This window comes from Enhydra lutris, unplaced genomic scaffold (genome assembly GCF_002288905.1).
Source record: "Enhydra lutris kenyoni isolate GAN:26980312 unplaced genomic scaffold, ASM228890v2 scaffoldscaffold62, whole genome shotgun sequence".
NCBI lineage: Eukaryota > Metazoa > Chordata > Mammalia > Carnivora > Mustelidae > Enhydra > Enhydra lutris.
Window position 1 is genome coordinate 5852436 of NW_019154146.1, and position 24845 is coordinate 5877280.

Genomic DNA, 24845 nt, shown 5'->3' on the forward strand with positions numbered 1-24845 from the left:
GCGGAGAAGTGAATCCAAAGCGACGGGAAGATAGACCGCGGGGGGATTCACTTCTCCGCCAGTCCTACCTTTCAGAAAGTGGTTGATTTTCTGTTTCTAGAGTTGCTGTTCTTCTTCTCTTCGATCTCCCGTTGGATTTGTAGGTGTTTGCAATCTTTAGATAAGCTAGCTAGCTGATCTCCCGCTACCTGAAGTAGTCTCAGCTGCTACTTCTCCGCCATCTTGACTCCTCCCCTGAAAGTGAATTTTTTACGAAAAACTTCCCCAAAAGAGAAAACCCCAGGAACAGATAGTTTTACTGGTGAGTAACATTCAAGGAAGAAATAACACCAAACTTCCATAAACATTTTCAGAAAACAGAGGAGAGATCACTAACCAACAATTTTTAGGAGGTGAGTATAACAATAATACCAAAGCTTGACTGAAAGTTTTCTTAAAGAGTGATAATTACAGATACCTCTCATGAAATAGTTGAAGAAATTAGCAACAAAATAAGAAATCAAATCCAGAAATATATGGAGAGTAATACATTATGACTAAGTTGGGATTTATTCTAAAAATTCAAGGTTGACTTAAAACTTGAAATCAATCATGGTGGGGCACCTGGGTGGCTCAGTGGGTTAATGCCTCTGCCTTCAGCTCAGGTCATGATCCCAGGGTCCTGGGATCGAGCCCCGCATCGGGCTCTCTGCTCAGCGGGGAGCCTGCTTCCCCCTCTCTCTGCCTGCCTCTCTGCCTACTTGTGATCTCTGTCTGTCAAATAAATAAATAAAATCTTAAAAAAAAAAAAAGAAATCAATCATGGCTTCTTGGCATTTTGGCTAAGATCAAATGTAAAACTTGAAATCAATCAATGTAATTCACAATATAAAATGAAAATGGAAAGAAAAAAAATCTGCAGAGATAGCATTGTTTAAAACCAATACTCTTCATGATCAATAAAAAATTAAAAATAGTAAGGAATTTCTCAAACCAATAAAGGTCATCTATGAAACACCTATATATGATGTTATACTTAACGGTGAACAAGGAATTGCTTTTCCTGAGATCAAGGACAAGGCAATGATTCCCACTCCTATTCAACATCAATATTGAATTTTTTAAAAGGGAAGAAATATAAGGCATAAATATCAGAAAAGGAAGAAGTAAAATTGTTCCTATTTCAGGTATTTAACTACTTTCATAAAATATCTTAAGGAACCTATAGAACTATTGGAAATAAAAAATTCAGTAAGTTGCACAACGTATATACTCACTAATATAAAATGATTTATAATATGGGTACACCTGGATGGCACAGTCAGGTAAGCATCTGAGTCTTGATTTCGGCTCAGGTCATGATCTCAGGGTTGTGAGATCGAGCCTTGACTTGTGCTCCATGCTCAGCATTGAGTAGGCTTAAGAGTCTCTCCCTTTCCCCCTGCTCTCCAACCCATGCTTGCTCAATCTCTCTCTCTGTCTCTCTCAAATAAGTAAATAAATCTTTAAAAAAATATCCTTATATAAATTCAAAATTACATGATACTAGGAAATAAGCATCTTTACAATTCTATTTATGGTAATACCAGAACAAATCTAACAAAAGGTATTTATGACCGCTGCACTGAAATTGCAAAACATGACTGACAGAAATCAAAGAAGATCTAAATTAAAAAGATGGGTCATGTTCATGGATTGGAACTGGCTATTCTCCCCAAGTTGGTCTATAGATTCCCTGCACTCTCTAACAAAACTCTAGCAGTTTTTTTTTTTTCTCCTTCTCTCTCTCTTTTTGTAAAAATTGGCAAGCTAATTACTAAAATTTATTTTAAAAATGCAGAGGATGTAGGAAATCCAAAATAATGTAAGAAACAAAACCTGGAGGATTTCTTCTACTGATTTCAAGACTTACTATTAACCTACAGTTTGAAATTGGTAAAAATAAAGACATATAGATCAAAGGAATAGAATAGAGAGTCTAGAAATAGATCCATATGTATATAGTCAATGATGTTTTGATGAAATTGCCAAACCAAGTTGATGGGGAAAGGATAATCTTTTCAACAAAAGATGCTGGATCAACCTAATATCTGTGTGGGAAAAAGCGAACATCAACTCATAACTCATATCATACACAGAATTAACTAAAAGTTGATCATAGCGCTAATGTTGAACCTAAAAAAATATGAAACTTTCACAAAAACAAACAGACATAACATAGATGATCTTAAAGGTGGGCAAAGGTTTATAGGTAGCATACAAAAAACTAAACACAAAAGAAAGAAATGATAGATTTCATCAAAATTAAATACATTTGCTCTCCAAAAGATACCTTTAAGAAAATTAAAAAACTAATTACAGACATAAATTATTTGAAATGTCATATATTTAACAAAGAATTATTTCTAAAATATGTAAAGAATACTTACAAAATTAATAAGACAATTAAACCAATAAAAATGAGAAAAATATTTGAGTAGACACTTCATAAAAGAAGATACGTAAGTACACAAAGAAGTACATAAAAAGATGCTCAAGTTCATTAGTCATCAAGGAAATGACCAAAGAAATATCACTATACATCCACTAAACTGACTAAATTAAAAGCCATAACCATATTAAGTGGTTAGTGAGGATGTGGAGCAACTAGCCTCTTACCGTGATAATGGGAAAGTAAAATGGTACAACTAGCTTGGAAATCCACTTGGGAATTTCTTGAAAAGATAAACAGATACCACTTACCATAAAACTCACCTTCTATACTCCTAGATATTTCCCCAAAAGAAATGAAAACATGTGTCCCAACAAAAACTTGTACATGAATGTTCATAGCCACTTTATTTGTGAAAGTCCCAACTGGAAACAATCCAAATGTCAATCAACAGGTGAACAGATGAACGAATTATGGTATACCTATCCAGGAACACCCTATTCCCAAATAAAAGGGAACAAACTACTGATATGTGTGACAAGAAGGCTGCGTATGAAAATCATGCACTTAATCAAAGACAGCACGCCAGAAAATAAAAATAAGAAGTGTACCTGTTGTGTGATCATATTTATGCAGAACTGTAGAACACACACACTAATCTACACTGACCGGAAGCCAGCCAATGGCTGCTTGGCAAGAAATGGTTGTCTAGGGAAACAGTAAAGTTTTGGAGGTGATAGAACATGTATGATCATGTCTTCATCATGATGGTCTTGTGGGTGTATACATATGCCGCCATTTATCAAAATGTGCACTGTAAGTTACTGTGAGTTATTGTGTATCTTTATACTTCAATTAAGTTGCAGAAATCATAAGGTGAACATTAGAGAAGTCTAGGGATAGTTCGAAGTGTTGATACTTTGCCTTATTTCTTCTAGAGTTTTAAACATATAAAACCTTATATTATATGTAAACTTTATACAGATGAAGTTGAAATCTCTTTTCAGCTCATCTCCAATTTAGTTTTCCAACTAAGTTGTTTATATTTTCCTGCATATATATGTAAAAAAAATATGTGTGGTTTCCATGCTTAACATTTACACGAAAGTATCATACTCTCTCTACGCATCTTCACCGACTACACTGGCAGGAGTTACGAAGCTGCTAAATGTTGGCAAGAGTGGGGAGATACAGGAACGTCTGCTGCGCTGCTTCTGGGAGCATAGACTGCTACTCGGTCAAATTAAGTCTGTACATGCACTTAAGGCCAATCAGTTCTGCTCTGGGTACACTGCCCTAAGAAATCATCAAGTTCGGGAAGAGATATATACAAGAAAGTTGACTGCTGCATTATTTGTGGCAACAAGGCCTTGAAAGCAATCTGAGCGTTCATCACTGAAAAAGAGGCTAGGTAAAAAAATGGTGGCAAGATGCTAGGAAGTACTCTACAGTCGTCAGCAGCAACACATGAGCGGAACTTCCAGTAACTCAGATCTTGTAGTTGACGCACTCAGCTTTCCCTCCCACACAGTCGCCTCTCTGTTGTGAGAAGCTGACCTATATGGTCAACAGTAGTGAACTCCAATACTTTCTAGTTCCCAGTATTGTTGCACTGTTTGGGGGCTTTAGAACAAGAATGGAAGGAGAATATTTTTATTTAGGAAGGAGAGAGGAGAGTGAAAAGACGGTATTTGTTCCTCTGGCTCCTCTCGGCCAGGTCTCCATGGTGGCTTATTCCTCTTCTTAAGGCAACTTTTTCTACATGACTTCCAGGTTCAAGTACACATTCCCTCCCGTCAGTCACCCTTTGGGACTGCGAGTGTTAAAAGCTCAGCTGCCACTAGCTGTAGTCACTGTGTTGCCACTTGGTGGGCCCTCTCTCCACATCTTTGTCATCTTTGCCAGTAAGTCTTCCTTGGATTGTGCTGAATTTGAGTATACAGAAGAATTTGGCAATAACTAGTGAAACTAAAGATGGGCATTTTCTGATGCCCCACTTCTGGTTATATACCTACAAAACTGTCACTCATACACGTACCAGAAGAGATACACAATAATATATCTATTATATATAATGTAATATATATATTTGTATTGTTTATGTATATATAACATAATGTAATATAAACATTATATATGTTACATATATATGTTTGTGCATATATACATATATTGTATATATGTTTGTATTCTGAAAACATCCGAAATGCAGGGGTTATTTTGCTCAATTTGTTTTTCCAAGGGATTCAGAACCATTGGGAAAGATATTACAAATTAATATCTTCAATTCAATAGCCCTAGACCATTGGCCCAGAACATTCCATTTGTTTTTGGTAATAGAGAAAATCCATAGTTTCTAAAGTTTGAGTAAGAGTTATTTTTGGAAGAGAACAAAATCTCATGCCCTTGTCCTTTCAGAACACCTTAGGTAAAATTGCACATCTACTGAGCCGTACAATTCTCCCATACGTAAACTGCAGAGCACACTTTACTGTGATTGGTCACATTATAATGCAGCTGTGCTTCATGCAAAATAGAAATAAATGAATGTAAAATGAAGCCATTTGCTTAAAATAACACAGTTCTTGATTTTAATTGTCTAAGTTAATGAAAACAAATTGATATCAATGCAGATGTTATGACTTAGATATCATGACTTACAACATATGTCAATTATTTTACACACACAAAAAAATTGTTCAGTATTTTCCTGATCTTCTGAGTGGAACATAATTTGGTCAATCATCCTTTCATGTGAAGTGTCCACCTTCATGAGCTCGGGATGGTAGAGCGAGCAATACATAATCCTCAGAATTACTATGGTCAGCTAGTGCTGGCTGTCTGTGGTAGGCCAGAGGGTGAGAATGTTTCTTTAACTTCTGGTTTGATCCATTTTTCCTCCTTCCTAGTGTGGTCTCTAAGAATTCAGCTGCAGAGAAAAACATGAACAATGAACTACCAATTCTTCCATCTTGGTCACCTAGGGCTTTGGAGACCCAGTTATCTCTCTTTAGGTCATCTGTCACATGGGAATGGAGAAAAGGAATCCAGCTTCACTACACTCTGAATAAATTTCTGCCATTCTGAGCTAGGCACATTTTCCAACATATCTTGTTCTATTTTTGGAAAGAAATTGCTAATATCTACACAAATAAAACAGATGTTGAATATAAAAGATTTGTGGTGTTTTTTTTTCCAGTTTGAGTGAAAATAGTTGTATTTATTTATCAAGTATCTATGTTCAATTACCCAAAAGGACAAACATTAAAATTTAAAAAGCAGTGTGCTCAACTGTAGCAATATCTAAAGCCTGTTTGGTTTGTGTTACATTCTTATAAAGAAAATAATCATTAGTACCAAAATTAGCTAAGGTAAGAAAAATATTTCTCTGTACCATCTTCTAGGCAATAAAAAGAAATTGCAAAACCTCTTGCAGTTGAGCTGTGAAGGCTTTAGTCAGGTAGCCCTTCCGTAGAGTTAATACTCCCCCCATTTTTTAACCTGTGTGCCCTTAAGGGAGCAGTTCACTATTCTGAATCTCAGTCTCTTCACCTATAAAATAGGAATAATTGTTTTTTTCACAGAGTTGTGAAAGGAGAAATCACTGGTATGGTGGAAACTACCATCATTCTCTCTACATAAGAGAACACATAACCACACGAGGTCAGGTAGTTGGCCCACAACTACATTGCTGGCAAGTGAAGAACCAGGGCTTTGAGCTCTGGCCTTCTGGCTGGAGCTTGCACTCATACCATGGCGCTTAGTGACTCTCAAATGCTTCTTCACTATTTGCAGAGAGAAAATGGAAAATGTTTTAGTGTCTGCCTTGTCTGAATCCATTCGATCATGCATTCACTCACTCATTGGTGGACCATTCATTCAATGTCTATTATGTGTCAAACCCTGTGAAAGATACTGAGGGAGAATTTGTGGAGGAAAACTAAGATATCCCTTGGTCTCTCTTCTTAATAAAGGCATTGTTTAATTGGGAAATAGACCAATAAATCATTTATTATAATGCGGCATGATAAATGCAAATGAGACTTGTAAGCACAAAGTACTATGGACATATACAAGAGAAATACCTAAATCTGTTAAGGAAGTGGGGATTGGGGTCAAGGAAGGAGGAAATTTAGACAATGCCATGCTGAAGGGTGATTTTAAATGATGGCTACAGAAGACAATGGGGAAGTGTTTCCAGGTAGAAGAAACAACTTGGGAAAAATCTCTGTTATGAGAAAGAGCAAAATGTGTGAGGTGGAAAGTAGTACATGAAGGAGTGTGACAATTCAAAAGAATCATGAAGAGCTGGAGGGGAGAGTGATGGAGATGAGATGCGTCCAGTGTGAAACAAGAAGTCAGGTTCAGAGAAATCTTGTGAACTAAGGAGTTCATACTACATCTTGGCACTCTTGCTAGGGGTGTCATTTTCAGATTTTATTCTAGAGACATAGATCTGGCAGTCTTGGATACAATCACCCTCTCCTGGAAAGGGAGAGATGCACGAGAACAATTCAAGGCTTTGTCGTGCACATCTACTGTTTTTGCCCATTCGGCTTCCATCCCCCCATCTTTTAGGAACAGGCCTCACTTCCTGTGTGGAATCCATCTCATATGGTTTAACTTGGATTGATCCCACACCTGCTGCCACAGCCAAGGGCTAGGCAAACAATTCAAGCTAATTAAAGTACCCCATCCCCTTGTTCTTTGTGACAGGATCCTGGATATTCATGTCACCCAGGGCTGGCTAACCCAAACTTATTCCAGTTTTACTGAACAAATTATAACCCTTTGTACAGAAATAATAATACTGCACTTATGTGTAATTCTGAAGCTCAAAGTTAAGTCAAGTGGTCCAAATTCACATATGTTCCTTCTCAGTAGTGGACATCTATGATTCCAAAGCATACTTTTCTGTAATTCCAAATATTACCCTACTGTGTTTAAAACCTTTTAGGTTGCATCTTAAAGAAACTTAGTCTAAGTACAAAACAGGGAATTTGTTGGCATATATATAGAAAGCCAGTGGCATACAGTCTTCCAGCGTGGCCAATCCCAGAGGCTTAAAACTATTTCATCATGGCACCCTCAATAGGCTATCCACCACGTGACAGATGATACAACCTCATTCTTTAGGCTAATCAACCCCCAAAAGACCATCTTTCCCGGTAACTGGCAGAAATGAACTGGTCTGAAAATTAGTGTATGGTTTTACCTAAGTATATACCTACTGGCTGAATTCCAGCAGTTCAAATCATGAGACAGTGACATCTGGTAGTGACATACCCAAATTGCAGTTTCAATTAATTTGGAAAAACATAAACCTGTTACAATTTGCAGGAAGTATGGCTTGGAGTTTCTCTGTTGTGATATCACAGAACTCTTAAGTTTTCAAGGTATGTGAGGTTTTAGTTACTGAAATCAGAAGGAAAATAACTTGAAAATGATAGTTCCATAATCAATCTGGTCCTTAAGATCTGGCTACAAAAATTCTAAAAGATAAAGGAGTGCCTCAGGTCACTCTTCTACCAAGAGAATAGAAACACTCTGAAAATATTGGAAATTTTTATTGAAATGTGTTTCATACTCTCAATAGTATGAGCCTGCTTCAACGGTAAATGCAATTTTTAGAAATAATACAAATGAAATAATGTAGCTTCCTTACTCCCTCCCACAAGAACAACAAAAAGGAAAGAAGCCACACACAAAAACTTCATGGGTCTTTACGTTATTTGAGGTTGTGGATTAAAATAAATTAAATCGTTTTGTTTTCTACCATGAAATCCCACCAGACAAATCTTGCCTGTTGAGTCCTAGTATCTAATGGGCTAAATCTGTAGGAAATATTTTTCGACTTTTTTTTCCTTCTTCATGACCACAACATTTTTCAAGTGATCCCAGGAGCTGATTTTCAGACTATGAAAAAATGTTATAATGTCCAACTGGAAGAAAGAAAAATTACTTAATTTCAAATCTGTTTTACAAATGAGTCCAGATATTCACTTACTAAATACATAAAAACAGGCATATATTGATAACGTATCTTAATAATACCATTAATTATAAACCATTTCAAAAACTATGAGATAAAGAGCAACCACATTTAAAAGGTGTAAGATTTAAAGGGCAAAATTTGCATTAAAATGCTTATTTTCCAGGACAAAATGTCTCGACTTTAAAAAAATCTGATATATGTAAATAGTTCAAATAAAAAAAAACTCATGGTACAGGAACAGAGTAAGTTTTAATAATGAGGCTTACTTTTATTTGGGGCGGCTTTTTACTTAAGTCTTCTGCTTAAGAAGTATTTCATAGAATACCAACTTTCCATACCCTAACGACTTTAGCTCCTCACATTAGTGACATTTTTACCATTTAGTATGATTTGCATTTCCCCATATTTATACCTTTCCCTAAAAGTAATTTGTTTTCATGTGCTATCAACACACTGCTTTCTAGAACGATTCTGCATTTCTACTAACACGAACATTTCTCTGATGTACTAGGTATGATATAATCATTATTTTCAGTGAAATTTATTTTGAGGTACAGAGATTCAAATAAAAACTGGTAATGGGTGTTGAGTCTTTTCTTCTGTAATGTGTCCATTCCTTATAGAAATCTCACAGTGAGGGGGATTACGACCTTCTACACTCTGAATTCCTTTCAAGATGCCTCACCTGCAGGAGAAAGATCTGGCAACACCAGCTTGTGAAAAAGGTCAAGAGGAAATTCTGAAACAGGCGCATTTATGAGTACTTGCTGTATATGTTACCACGATTACTAATGTTAAGTTTTCTCTTGACATAAGTGATAACCGCATTTCCTCAATGTATTTAACTCTAATTGCATGATTCTTTCAAATATGATCTGGCATTTAAAATTGTTTTAGAAGCACTACCGTCTACTAATTATTTAACTTACACTAAAAAAGAAAATTTCCACTCTGTGTCTAAGTTATTTCCAGCATTCTAAATGTGCTCATCAAAAGTGAGACACAGCTCTTAACTTTATAGAAGATATTCTTTCAGAAGAAAGACGAACTAACTTAAAGAGCAGAAAGACAAGCTTTGTAGACCAACATTTACATTGTCCTCATTCTGAGATATTTCCTTTGAATCAAGGTAGGGTTATGTAAAAATGACTCTATTTTAATTACTTTTGGGGACTAATGCATTATGAACATCCAAGACCAATATTTAGTAAATCTCCATGAAGAGGATGATAGTAAAAAATTCTAGAACCTTGCCGCACGGAATCAATCTTTTCTTTTCTCTTTTTTCCCCCTATCAAAATGAAAACAAATTCTAATTTTGATGGTAAACCCAGAGCAAAGAGGAATGGCAAAGATGGCGTCTGTGCCTCATGTCCGTCCTCTCGCCCTCATTGTTAGGGAGACTGCAGGTTCTACTTTGCTCACGACAGTCCTGGCTCATGCCCGCTGTCCCTGCATAATTAATAATCAATCTCCATTTCACTGTCCTTTGAGAGTGGTTTGGACATTAAATATGTGCCCCATTTGTAGTAGACACTGCAAACCAGTGTGGCTTCTGATACGGTGTTTCAGGCGGCTACCGCCAATCAATCACAGCTTAACACTAATTGAAAGAGAAATTAGGTGAATGGCATTCAAATAAGACTGAGAGTGCAGTATGAAAAAAAGGGAAATATTTGTCACGTTAATGTGTTGTCTTCCTTACTCCCTTCCCACTAAACCATAGTAGAAAGAGCAAAGTACTAGGTATCAGGAAGTTTTGTTTTTTGTCTTGATGATCTCTTGGCTTCAATTTCTTTATTTTTGAAATTAAAGTATTGAATTAGATGAGCTGTGGGATTCTTTCCAGCTCCCATTCTGTGACTGTGGTCCTGGTGTCTGACTGGTGAGTTAAGTGAAGGGGCTTTTTAATCTTAAAATTAACTTGTAAATTGTGCTGTAGTGGCAGTTAACCAAGGTGCAGTATTATTATTATTATAATCATCATTATTGGTGTGTGTGTAGAATATTCTTCAGAAAGAGTTTGTCCCATCTTTCAGCCTCTGCCCACCCCATTCACACAGGGAAAGAGGATCATACAGACACACTCCCTGGGCCCCAAACATTGATTACATTAAACATCCCCTCCCAAATTTAAGATATCCCCAACAGAATTGCCATTGACCTCCCAAATTTAACATATCCCAAACAGAATGACCACGTTGCTTCCTTAAAAGGCTTCCTCTTCCCAGCTCTCCCATCTCAGATAATGGCATCACCATCTACCTTGTTCCTCAAATACTGGTTGTGGTTCACAAGGGCACTGATAGGGTTTGTTCAATGTAGAGGTCTCTCCTCTTAAGGAGTCTCTCTGTCTCTCTTCCCTCCATCTGTGTCAACCCTTCCGCCCTTTTGGTTCCTTGTATGATTCTGGCTCATACTCCAATACCTTCACTCCTCTCCTTTCCTCTGACTGGAGCCTTCTTCCCTTCTCTAGATGACTTAGCCTTGTCCTTCAGGCCTCATCATACTTGCTCCTCCTCAAAGAAACCTAATTTCTTAAGGCACCTGGGTGACTCAGTCATTAAGTGTCTGCCTTCGGCTCAGGTAATGATCTCAGAGTCCTGGGATCGAGTCCCAGGACTGAAATTTGCTGCTGCAACTGGAGCCACTCCCATTGCTGGCCGCTTCACTCCTGGAACATTCACTAACCAGATCCAGGCAGCCTTCTGAGAGCCAAGACTTCTGGTGGTTACTGATCCCAGGGCTGACCACCAGCCTCTTACAGAGGCGTCTTATGTTAACCTGCCTACCATTGCTCTATGTAACACAGACTCTCCTCTGCGCTATGTGGGCATTGCCATCCCTTGCAACAACAAGGGAGCTCACTCACTGGGTTTGATGTGGTGGATGCTGGCCAGAGAAGTTCTGTGCATGCGTGGCACCATTTCCCGTGAACACCCGTGGGAGGTCATGCCTGATCTCTACTTCTACAGAGATCCTGAAGAGATTGAAAAGGAAGAGCAGGCTGCTGCTGAAAAGGCTGTGACCAAGGAAGAATTCCAGGGTGAATGACGGCTCCAGCTCCCGAGTTCACGGCTACTCAGCCTGAAGTTGCAGACTGGTCTGAAGGCGTGCAGGTGCCCTCTGTGCCTATTCAGCAGTTCCCTACTGAAGACTGGAGCGCCCAGCCGGCCACTGAAGACTGGTCTGCAGCTCCCACTGCTCAGGCCACTGAATGGGTAGGAACAACCACTGAGTGGTCTTAAGCTGCTCTTCCACAGAGGCAAACAAAATGGAAATAAGGTTGACGGAAAATAAACAGTTTGTAAAAGTCGAAAAAAAAAAAAAAAAGACTCCCTACTCAGTGGGGAGTCTTCTTCTCCCTCTCCCTCTGCCTGCAGCTCCCCCTGCTTGTGCTCACTCTCTTTCTGTCAGGTAAATAAATAAAATCTTAGAGAGAAAGAAAGAAAGAAAGAGAGAGAGAAAGAGAAAGAAAGAAAGAAAGAAAGAAAGAAAGAAAGAAAGAAAGAAAGAAAGGAAGAAAGAAAGAGAGAAACCCAATTCCTCACCCAAGATGGTCATCTCCTCCCACAGTGTCCCCTGCTGCATCATCCACTCACCCTTGCGTGAACTGTAGTTCACATGCCATGAACTGCTCACTGTTCGCTGAATCTACCAAACATTTCAGACGTTGTATTTCTCTAGCTCACTGCTTTATCTCAGTGCCCAACGTTTCTATAAAGGCAAACACCAGAGCCAAAACACACACGAATAAATGACTCCATGGATTTCTGAACATCATTTAACACTGAACTTCATCATGATAATGTCACGTATTAAACTTCTTCATTGCTCAAGCAAAAGAGGGAATTGCTGGGCCGAGCTGGACTTAAGGCCTAGAGCTCACAAGCCCTCACCAGGACAGCCTCACTAGCTCTCAGCTCCTTTCTTCTCCTTCCACTGCCCCACATTCCCACTCTCCCCAGGGCCTGCTGCATGCTCCAGCAAGCTCTCTCAACTGGCAGGGACTGGTGCTCCCTGCTCACTCAACCGGAAGTTCAGGCCCAGTCTTAAAGCTATGATTTCAGAAAGAGAGTGTTGCCTTGGTTTTCCTGTGACTGTATCAGTCTCACAAAAGAGGCCTGGAGCTGGGGGGAGCATCCCTGGGTGTGGTGCTGAATTTTGTATCAATTTAGCTGGGCTATGGTGTCTACCTGTTTGGTCAAACACTGGTTAAATTGTTGCCCTGACGGTATCCTGTAGATGTAACACCTAAAACTGTTTAATGTTAAGTAAAACAGATTGCCCTCCTGATGTGGGTAGGTCTTATTCAGTCAGTTGAAGGAATTCGAAGGGAAAACAGGTTTCCCAGAAAAGGAAGGAAGGAATTCTGCCTCCAGACATAGAAACCTTGTCTGAATTTCCATCCTGACATCCTGTCCTAAATTTCAGACTCAAGACTGTCACATCTGCTTCTGTCTGAATGTCCCTCCTGAAGACTTCAAACCTGCCAGTCTCCCCAGTCACATAAGTTAATTCCTTAAAACAAGTTTCTCTATTCCTGTATACCCCATGGATTCCATTTCTCTGGAGAATCCTGACTGGTACACTGGACTACTTCAGCACAGGCTGAATGAAGCCTCTGGTTCACAAACCTACCATAGTCACATTAAGAGAGGCAGGCAGACAAAACTGTGAGACACTCTTATGTATTCTCCAATATTAAAAACTTAAGCCTTTTATTTAGGTTATTAATATATCCTTCTTTTTTCCCCAGAGAAAAATATATTTTTCAGTATTCCTATCCTTCATTCAAATTCTTGAACACAAGTGACCGTTGTCCCTCACAGAGAAAGGTGGGGGGAATATCTGATTGTAACAACACTACTACCTGCTATATGACAACAAACCATAGTGTTTGGGGGAAAGTCACACTAATCTGATTCCAATTTTATCAAGATCTGGGCAAATGTTAGCTTTTCTTTAATGGAAAGGTAGAAGTCATAAAATATTTCAGCTTTTGGATGTTTAAATAACCAGAAAGAGTTCAATCTAAGAGCTTTACTCTAATAGCTGGGAAAAATGAGCACTAAGGTATATTATTATAGCAGAAATGTAGGAGTTGTGAAAATGATCAAATGATAAATATATGATCTTCTTTCTTGGATTATAGTTGTTAAAATGTCTTTGGAATTGAGGAACAAAACCTCAAAGGCAACATTCATAACGGCATCAAACTGATAAAAGGGATGCTTTATTTCCCTTTTGGGAGATTCAGAAGAAAATAATTTGGCCAAATATGAAACTATAGGATTATTCCTGTCTAAGAATATTGATCTGAAAACTCAAGCTAAACCAAACTATAGTGTACCTTTATTGTTAAGAATTACAGCATCTCTACCTAAAAATCTCATATCAATGATAAAATTGACTTAAGTATTCTGTATACATTTCCTTGTTTTGCTCTTCTTTTGATGTATTGTCAGAATAGCAAGCCATGAGTGTTTTAATAAGATAGGATAATGGTCTATCAGTTCATTGGGCTTAACTACAAAATGATAAATTAGAAGTAGACATGAAAGAGCATTTCATTTCTTAAAAATAGAAAAGTATATAATTTGGAAGATGTTATATGCTGAGTATATGATTAGAATTTCTACAATCACTCATCAAAAATAAACTACCTTATTTCAAGGATATTCAAAGGTATATAATCAGTCTTGCATTTTTTACAAAACATTAAAAGGTTTACAAACCACTCAAATTACTCACTGGAAATTCAAATTGATTGTTTCATACTAACAGTTATTTTCTTTGTGAATACAACACTATAATCACATGTATAGCCTTATTACACATTGATTGTGCATATGCAGAGGAAACACATAATAAATGTTTTAAATGCAATGAAAAAACCTCCCAAAATGGCAGAATCAATATGTATTACAATTGCAAAGCCCTAAATATTAAGGGTGCACTATGCAAAGCCGTACAGCAATGATCTTCTTGTCAAAACAAACAAAAACTAGTAAGAGTTTTGGCATTTTGATACGCATGTGCACTTCGACACACATGTCACATGAGATTAATGAAATATGTCTATGTATGTTTCTTTAACACTTCCGACAGAACCAATATGTCCAATAGGTGCTTGTCACCAAGCAGTCACCTTGGAAGGAACTCTTAAGTAGTTTAATGATCCTGTCATTATGCAAAATATTTTTGGGGTGTGCTCTTATAAAGACTTCAACATATTTCAAATATCCTCAGCGGAGGCATGCTTCACCCATCAGAAACGGATTTGAAGCAAACGTCATATGACTTGAAATCTAATGAATAAAAAGCGTGACAAGTGTTGGGTAAACCAATTTGTTGTAAAAATTATAGTGAAACCATAAAGCAATGAAACACCTCATTTTATATGACTCTGAATAAAATTCTGGAGCAGACACTCTAAGGACTTCCTGAGTGAAGGCAGCTTCCCAGGATCAGGATAGGATAAGTTGCTTCTGTTTTCTCTTTCTTTCCATCTCATTTTAATTGAAAAAGTATAAGTGAAAACCTAGTCTTTGGTGAAGAGTATTGAATTCAGCTGAAGAGTCTGGTCTATGTTTTCACCAACCTAACCTCTATCTATTCATTATTACAGGACAATAGGCACCTTAAAGAAAAATCACTGCCCACTCCTTAAAGACAATCAAGATTAAAAACCATTCATTGCAGGAAGCTCTGAATCTCCTTTACAACATCTCTGTCCCCACAGCCATACTGTCTATTCATGAACAGCTCTAGTGACAAGGAACTCATCATCTCTCAAACAGGACCCAAACTTTGGACAGATGTTACTGCTAGAAAGTTCTCCTTTAAACTGTACCAGTATTTGCCCCCTTCTGCCTCTGACTCTGTTTATCTCCTGGAGGTGATGTAGCATAAATTAAATCCCTCTTCTTCATGAAGTTCCTTTAAATATTAGAAAATAGATGTCATATCTCTCCTGGTCTTTTCTATGTCAGGTTAAGTTGTGTGTATTATGTATCTATGTGTTGTATATTCATTAATGTACTCATTCATTTGATTAAATATTACTGGGCTTCTAATATATATCAAGCCCACATTCTAATCATGAGAGATGCTAAAGCAAATTAGATAGATATGTAGTGCATATTTCAAGATTTCTAGGTGGGGAGAAAGAGGATGAGCCAACAGGATAATTTCAGTTCATGATAAGTCTTTTGAATAAAATAAACAAGGTAATATGGTAGAGAGTAACTGAGGGAAATAAAGCATTTGGGCATGAATACTCAGTAAAAGTGACATTTGAGCTAAACGTGACAGATGAGAAGGAGCCAGCATGCAAAAGTCACTGCAGGCAGAAAGAAAAGCAGACACGAAATCCTTGAGGCACCAAGGACTTGGCAGATTTGAGGGACAGCAAGGAAGGCAGTATGTTTGAACTCTGGGGAATGAGAAAGATGGCAATAGAAGATGAGTTTAGAGTGGTAGATTGGAAGATTAGGGATGAACTCATGTAAGACACTGTGGGATAGAAGATATTGAATCTTATTCTAAATCCAATGGGAAACTAATGAAGGATTAGAGTCAGAAAATTATGTAATCTGATATGTAAATATAAAAGATAACTCTGGCTGCTGGAGAATGGATTACAGGGGCCTGAGCAGAGGCAGAGAGTCCAGTAAGAAGTCTACTGCAATAGTCCAGGCAAGACAACATGGTGGCTTAGACAAGGGAGGTGGTACTGGAGATGAAGAGAAGTAGTATGTGCAGGATATATTTAGAAGAAAGAGTTATTTAGACTTGCTTATAGTTTGGATGTGAGGATTTGAGGGAAAGAAGAAATAATGTTGATTTCCAATTTCATATCTGAGTGACAAGTTAGACATTGGTCCCATTTACTGTGAGCATTTTGGAGGAAGAACTGGGAGAAGCAGAGAAACTGAGTTATATTTTGGGCATTTTAACTTTGGGGTATCAGACAGCTGAGTGGAGATATCACATAGGAGATTAAAGATATGTATCTGAAGGTCAAGAGGAGAGATGTGACTAAGGATGTCAATATGGGAGTCAATGTTATAGGGATAGTATTTAAAGCCATGGTATTGGTTATTATTACCTTAGGGAAGAAAATAGATGGGGACTAGGGGCTGAGGAAGGGCGCCCCATCATCTGGGGTTAAGCACAGGGAAAAGAAGAGGAAGAGAAACCAGGAAAGGAGTAAAGTGTAGGAAATACAGGAGAGAGACATATCAGAGAAGTTAAGAGAAGAATCTTAGAGAAAATGGTCAACTGTTTCAAACATTCTAACTATGTGGGGTAATATTTTTAGTTTAAGACTATTTTAAGTAGCTTTATACCCATATATTTTCCTATTCAGTTTAAAGTTCTTCAAACACAGGAATTACGTCATTCACATTATCCTTCCTCCTAGGCATGGAACGCCTTAGAAGTGTCTGAGGAAGGAAGTGTGAGGAGGGAGGGAAGTTTGAGACAAGAAGAGAAGGTACAAAACAAATGTTTCCGAGGACAGGGACACTAGAGGAACAATGTGAGTGCTGTGAGTGGGCAGGTTCCTCTTTCCATTCTTCCTGGAGAATAAGTCAATTCTGTAGGGTATCTTAGCACGTCCTGGGCTCACCACAATGAACTGATTCCCTCTCCCCAGCCCTCCTCCCCAAAAGTCCCTTTCTGCTCCTCAGGTGTCTGAGCATCATGCTTGGCCCTGCCCTGTTCTCACCTTTCACCTCCATTCAGGTAAGTGTGCTGGCTACTGAGTCAAGAACACTAGCCTGGGCCTGTCCCAGCTTTGAGACCTTCTCAGTCCCCTTCTCTGTAAAGAAGGGACAGTGGACACATCTAGATGCCTCAATCAGTGCTAGGCTTCCAATTTCACTGTCATTCTCCTCTGTCTCCCAGACAAGCTTGCACATATTTAACATCTTAATATTTCTCACATCCAGCAAGATTTCTTTCCCTGCCTTGTGCAATTACTTTAGATCACATTTTATCTGCATCGTGTCTTTTCAGCACCAGCGGCCCAGCCTTGGCTGGGAAGAAGGCCTTCCTTACCCAGAGGACAGCACAAGCAAAGGCTAAGGCAGAAGGAGAATGGAAGGACCGTCTCCTGTCCCAGGTTTTGCAAATGTTCAAGTGCACACAAGTCACCAGTGGGGCCGTTAACATACCAGTCCTGGTTCAGAAGGTCTGGATGGGCCTGAGGTTCTGCATATCCGACCAGCAACTAGCTGTGTGGTGCTGTGGCCTATGCAAAATCCTGGAAGGTTCGGCAGTGTTACTCACGGGGTTGAGAGCTGGTAAGTGGCTTCCTGCCCTTGGTTCCTATTTGTTGGTGAGGCTCCCTCATGCCCGTGCTCGCCTCTTCACACTGCCTGGTAAGAGATCGCCTCATCCACCTACAACTACCTTGTCCTACCAGTCAAGCCACACTGCTCAATATTGCCACTAATTTTCAATATTTAACACTGGACTGTGATGACCAGACAATCGGGGAACAATCGGCACGCAAAAAGAAATCGCTGTAGACACTTACTCAGGTCTCTTCGTCTTCTGGGGTGGGGACGCTGCAGAGAAAACCCTGGTGTTGTTCGCCCCATCTGAGAACCACTTGTGGAATTAAACCATTATTTATATTTAACACATGAGGAGGTTTTTTTAAAAGACCTATTTATTGATTAGAGAGAGAACGAGAGCGGGGGAGGGGGGTAGCGCAGAGGGAGAGAGAGTCTTAAGCAGACTATGGGCTAAAACACAAGCTCGATCTCATGACCCTGAGATGATGACCAGAGCTGAAACCAAGAGTCAGTTCTTAACTGACGGTGCCTCCCAGGTGCCCAACACTTGATGAGACTTAAACCCACTTTCTTAGGTTTTGAAATTGCAAGTGTACATACTAAACCTCAGTTAAAGAATGCATTTAGATATTAAATAATAAAATGGGGATATTAACTAATATTCTATTTTCTTTTAACATTTTACCAAGATTTGGTAGATTTTAGTAATAATTCCAAATATCTGAAACACAAAAAAATTTTACAACTTGATTTTTTTTAAAGATTTTATTTAGCCATTTGAGAGAGAGGGAGAGCATGAGTGGAGGAGGGGCAGAGGGAGATGCAGACTTCCCCCGAGCAGGGAGCCCAATGTGGGCTCAATCCCAGGACCCCATGATCGTGACTCGAGCTCACTGCAGAAGCCTAAGTGACTGAGCCACCCAGGCACCCCCACAACCTGATTCCTAGATCAAAGTTTCTTCAGGCACCACTAATAATAATAATAATAATGCCAATTGATCCAAATATCTTTTTTATTATTGATAGTTTGAAAATTTCTTTCATCTTCACAACTCATTATGGGTTATATTGTGCACATTTTAGAATTGTCAGATTGGGGAAATCCAAAATTTCTCTCACATGAGAGCTCTATGACTTCAGGCTTTTTTCAGCTCTTCTTGTTTGGAAACTAACCTTCCACACTCTGATGCAGGCGACACTCGTCAACTGGCTTGTCACCAGGCTCCCGTGGCAGTGGCTCACTAGCACAGCTCTACAACATGGGAGATCATCTTTTGTGATGTCAGAACTTCATGTCAAAACAGCAGGAGATTCAAATCTCTTCCCACTGGGTTCATAGGCATCACTTCTCTTCATTAATTGGGTTATCAAACAATCTGAGAACCTATTCATTATTATTTAGGATTTACCTCTTCCTCTTAATGAACTACTGGTTATGGTAAAAATAAATAAATAAATAAAAGTGCCATTTGGGAAGTGCCAGAATGCTTTGGGACAAGATGATCAGTCTTGTTAAGACATGGTTGAATAAAGGGCTCCAGGTGGCTTAGTCCGTTAAGTGTCTGTCTTCAGCTGATCCCAGGGTCCTGGGATCCAGTCCTGCATCCCTTCCACTCCCTCTGCCGCTCCCCTTACTTGTGCTCTTGCTGTCTCTGTCAAATACATAAGTAAAATCTTAAAAAAAAAAAAAAAAAAGGTGGTCAAATATGTTGGAAGGCACAGAATATTCAACTTCGCACTCGCTTATTGAAGTGCTGCCACAGATGGGGGTCCGACAAAGGAAGGGATTGTGATCAATTTTATTTTACATAACTCACATGAAAAAAGAAATCAATGTAGGATACCTTTATAATAGCATGTATCACAGCACCAGTGAAAACAGCACCTTCCTCTGACAATGTTCTTACACATCCAATGAGTCACGTAATTCTTCCATATCTGGGAAGTTACCAGAGACTTGCTCTGGCTCCAGACATCCCCAAGCTTGTTTCTCTTAACTTGTTTTCCACGTGGATCCGCTGCTGGCGCCACAGGCCGTGTCCCTATTGAGACACAATTGCTGGACCTTCAGGTAGTGACTGCCAATGAGGCGGTCAGTAAGAAGGAAGGTGAACCCTCGCATGTATTGCAATAAACTCACACCCAGCGTATCTCCACATCAGTATTCCCTGAGCCACATCCCTGAACTGCCCAGCGCCACTCCAATTCCACGACACAGCAGGGGAAGGGCGACACGGGGTGGTGGGGGTGGCGAGTCAGAGCAGAAACAGCAGCAATAATGGCCTGCAGTTAAAATGTCTCACTGTGGCAAATTTTATAAAAGCACACGGCCTCCGCCCTCCCGGGGTTGGGAAAAGCTCTCACGCCTGATAGGCCCTTTGGACCTCATGGCAAACCCCTCCCTGCACGGTCACAAGCAAAGCCCCTGGGATGGATCTGGTGCTGTGTTAGCACTTTGTAGTGCGCTCTGGATAATCTCTCCCTGTTAATCGCTAACAATATTCTCCTGTAAGAGAAAGAAAAGGCCCGGCTAAAACATTCAACAGTCCTCACGGTAAAATATGACAAAGACACAGATGTGTCTTCCTTGGGCAAAGGCAGCAGCAAATTCACTGAGGAGGCAACCAAAACCCACCCCTGCCGCACAGAGTTCATGCCTTCGTGGTTGGATCCTGTAAGTTACAATCAGAGAGCTCCCGTCCAGACTGCTGGATGCATGGTATGAAGTCCATTTGTTTGTGGAGATTTTTCTAAGTTTTAGAGAGAACTAAGGTTTATTCACATACAAACATATTGCAGATTTGATCCAGATTATACAGGTCTGAAGCCATCCTACGTGGAAAGAGTAAGCAAAGCAATCCAAATACGGACTTGCTTCGTGTGAGGCATTGCTGTCAAGATTACACGAAAGAGTGTGTTTTCATAAGAAAACCTTAAAATAGATAAATAAGGAAGCAATAATTTCACCTGATGATGAGTAAAGATGAAGAGATGTAAGACCATGGAGTTAATGCTCCTCAAATACGGGCAACTGACAATCACAGAGCTGCATGGCCATGAACTCTGGGTGAAACATCAGCGAGAGCTGCAATGTTTTCCTTTCATTATCACGAATTATCACTTTACATACAGTACATGGTACCTTGAAATGATGTTCTATAATCACCCAGAACATAGTTCATTTTGTTTGATGGTGTATATTGTCTGCTTTTAATCTTCAAATGTCTTTCAAAAAAAGATATTTTTTGATGTCTTTTTTTCAGTGTTGTCATCTTTGGTGTATTTAATGGGCACTTTTTATATATTTATTAAATGCCTTCAATAATAATAATAATAATAATAATAATAATATATCCCAACAAGAATCACAGTTTCTATCACATGGTTATTGTATTTCTGATTCTGTTTCAATGAAAATGTTCTCTCTAAAAATATACTCATTGCAGAGCTGGCATAATTTCTTCCACAAAGCTTGCTTCATATGATAATGAATAGAAAAAAATTCCAAGTCAACAAAAGGAACCATTTACCTATGACTTACATCAAGACTTTACTCTTCAGAAAAGTCACACAAGACCAAGCAATCCGTGTCACTGGAGAATTCAGAAGAGCCCTCAGCCACAGATAGTGGTCTAATGTTCATAGGTGGGCAGATGGCCAACTGGGCTTGGCATGCACTCAAATGGCTCTCTTCCTCAAAACCTTACTGACCCTTCCAGCCTTTAGAGATTGCAATCTCTTTCCTGAATTTTTGTATTACTAATTTTTGGCCTCGTACAATTTTATTATTAAATAACAAAGCAAAAGAGTGTTACTTAAGCCATTTACTCCACTTGTTTTTCCAACCAAATCATAATTTCCTAAAAAATAAGACATATGCTTTTACTCATCTGCACTTTCTACCTGCCTAGCCTAGGATTGAGTCTTATAATCAAGAAATACTTGTTGGATTAAAGTCAATAATTTGGCATTCTATGCAAATCCTCTTCCAGATCATGGTTCTGGGCTTGAGGGGGTAATACCATAGGACTGTCTCTGTATTCATGAATAACTTTATCAGGAACAGGAGGTTCCATCCCACTCAAGTCCCAAACATCAACCCCTTAGCAAATTCAGATAGAAAAATACAATTATGAACACAGCTTTGGTCTACCTGCCATGTTATGCTTTTGTTGCCAATAACTATAACTTCTACTTGTCCCAAGGTGTTAGTGATTGCCCTGGTGATTGTGCAGACTCTGTCTTGGCCTGTTACGAGCAGGTCTAAGGTACATGTATCATTCATACAATTTCGGTCAGTAAATTAGAGATGACTTGACTGCCTTCCAGGGCAATGCCCTTGGTACCTTCAGTTCAGGTCAAGGACATATTTCATACCACTTTCTTGACTAAATGACTCCCAACATATGGATAAACTTTCCATGGGGTGAAGATAACCAAAGGCAGCCTCGTTTTAGGATGTCCCTATAAATCTGAGTGCTACATGTCCTATAGGTAGTTATTTCCTAAACTCTAAAGAAGCACCCATAAAGTTCAAGGAGGAAGGAAAGCAAGTTAATGCCTGACTCTAACACAAAAAATACTGCGGGCATGCTAGCATGCCTCTGAAGACAGTGTTGAATGCAGCAGCTGGCAACCCCCAAGTAAGACCTAGTTGACTTGAGGTATATTTTGTGTTAGTACAACATGACTTCCTGGCCACTGGTAAAATTTCAGATTTACAGTTCAGTCTGGATAACTGAGCCAAGTCCTTGGTTTTGGAGGGATTGCCCAAGAACCATCGATCTATCTGCTCTGTTTGTCCATACTACCAGGCGATCTGGGGCCATCCCCTCTCCAACAGATTTCTCAATTAGTTAAGGGGAATTGCAATCCGATCCTGGTTATATCTGTCTGGCAATAAATGGAAGACCCAGTAGTCAGTTACATTTAAAGTGTTTATACTAGTTTGGGTGAGCTGCACCAAGTCGTTTTCCTTTATATGGAAGGTAGCAGGGATAATTCTAAAGGACAAATGTCATTCCTGTCCCTCCCTTCTCCACAGCACCTTATGCCTGAGGTATTCCCTACACAGGTGCTAAGGGTTGTTTTCCTCATAAGCCCATTTCAGTGGTGTTAACTCAATTTATTTCCAACATCTCCTACTAACTCCAAACCTTTCATCTGGTAGGTCAAGCACAAAAGGTCCAAGAGTATTTTTTTTATAGAACTTACAGACACCCATTATGGTCACCACTTTAGCCTGTGCGGAATCATCATAGGGAGAATCAGTGAGCACACCCTTTAGTCAGTGGTCACTATCCAATGGCCCAGATCCATGGCAACCTCACAAAAGAATCTGAGGGCTGAATTAGAATTAGATTTGAACACACCAGCCCTAAAGGTTACACTGACCAAGCGGGTCTGGGGGAGTGTGTTGTTGGGGTAGAGAAAGAAGCATCACATTCAGGAATAACAAGGGTGGGTTATAAATTTTCAAAATAGGTCTGTATGACTCCTCACCCTTGCATTCTGATCATTACCCAGAAAATGGACCAGAGAAGATGATCCCTTTCTGGGGATAACTGCATTCAGTGACCGACCGGTCTTACTAACGTGTGTGGACCAGGAAGAGATAGAGTCAAAACTAAAATTTTTGAGTTAATTTTTGAAGAGGTCATTCCAGTGCTTAACAATGCCTGCTGCTTGTGGATTGCAGGCAGTGCTAAAGGTCCATCAGCCCATTCTTGAGTGGTTTTGTGATAAAAAGGTACACTTTTGTCAGACTGCAAACATGAACCAAAAGTATGAGCAAATTTGTTTCAAGGGCCCAATGGTGTGGCTGAAATGAGCTGATCAGACTGAAACAGCAATACCATAACCTGAGACAATGTTAGCCATGATGAGGCACCGCCCACCAGCAGCCCCAGGTGAAGACCAAAGGTCCAATATGGTCAGTCTCCGGGAGCATGCAAAAACACCCCAGTGGTACACATGGGTCACAAGTCTCTAGGCAGTGGTAGCTTTGTGTCGGAAACCTGCACAGAGTTCTCCATTTCTGCACTGTGTGCCCAATCTACGATGGCGGCCATGTTGCCATGTCCAGCATGACGAGGGGTCCAGGCTGTCCTGGTGGCTATCTGGGCAGTACAGGCTCTATCAGTGGCTTGATTCTGGTTGGTTTTATCAGAGAACAGAGCCACACTATGGGCCTCTATATCAGTGACCCAGATGATGTGATTAGCAGTGCAATTTGTTTGCACAGTCTCTTCCCCCAAAATGTGTTTTATCTGCCAGTTGTAGTTTTTCAAGGGGCAGACCAAAGAGCTAGGCCATTGACAATATCCAAAGAATCAGGAAAACACATGAGAAGGCTTAATAAGAGGAGTACGGGTTACAGCTGAGAACGGCCTCCGGTTCTGTCCACTGACCAAAGCAACCACATCCATTTTTCGTTCTCCTGAGTTGGAGGTGGAGTTGAGCATTTGCAGTAGCCCAGTGGACACACTGGATCTAAGCTTATCCCAGGCATCAGTGAACTAAGCCCAGGAACTTAGTAAACTATTTCCACTTGACAAGTGAGGCTGCCTGGGCCCCTCCTACCTCTTAATCATTGGGTCTAAGTTGACTTAGGCCAAAATGTGAGTATTAGGCCAGAGAATTACAAGTCCTCCTTGGATCAGGAGCTCAGTTCTAACAAGAGCCCAGCTATAAGCTAACAGGTGCTTTGCAAAAGAGGTGTCTCTGGCAGCTGCTTGAAGAAATCCAAGACCTAAACTCTAAGGGGCGCTTCCAGGAGGAGACTTCCCAGGCTTCCTTCCCAGGCTCCAGTCACCAAAACCATCAGTCACCGAGGCTTGTGGTCTAAAGAGTACAGAGGTTGTGGGGTCCTCAGGGTTGAGTGTAGCTTGCTGGAGGGCTTCCAACATAACCAGTTGGTTTCGGTTCCACCAGAAAGCGGATTTGTGGGTTATGTGATATGAAGACCAAGGAGAACACCCAAGTGGGGCACATACTCGATAAAGTAAACTAGGCACTGGACCTCCTTTTTGCTGTTGGGGACAAATAGGCAGAAGTTTTCCCTTATCCAAGTGATCTTGAAGTGAGAAAGTGAAGGCACTGGTACAAGTGAAAACCCTTAGCAGGGGTTGGC

At 39.8% G+C, this 24845-nt stretch overlaps 2 protein-coding genes across 2 annotated transcripts in view; one reads left to right on the forward strand and one right to left on the reverse strand.

Annotated features, from left to right (window-relative positions):
- The window catches only part of LOC111158644 (40S ribosomal protein SA-like), a 25510-nt gene extending 13788 nt beyond the window's left edge, over nt 1-11722 (forward strand). Inside the window, 3 exon segments of the mRNA XM_022520820.1 lie at nt 4184-4314; nt 11005-11454; nt 11457-11722. Of these exon segments, the coding sequence (XP_022376528.1) occupies nt 4184-4314; nt 11005-11454; nt 11457-11653 (778 nt within the window). The 3' untranslated portion in view covers nt 11654-11722.
- LOC111158685 (parkin coregulated) overlaps nt 1-24845 on the reverse strand; it is a 503721-nt gene that overhangs the window by 343097 nt on the left and 135779 nt on the right. The window lies entirely within an intron of this gene.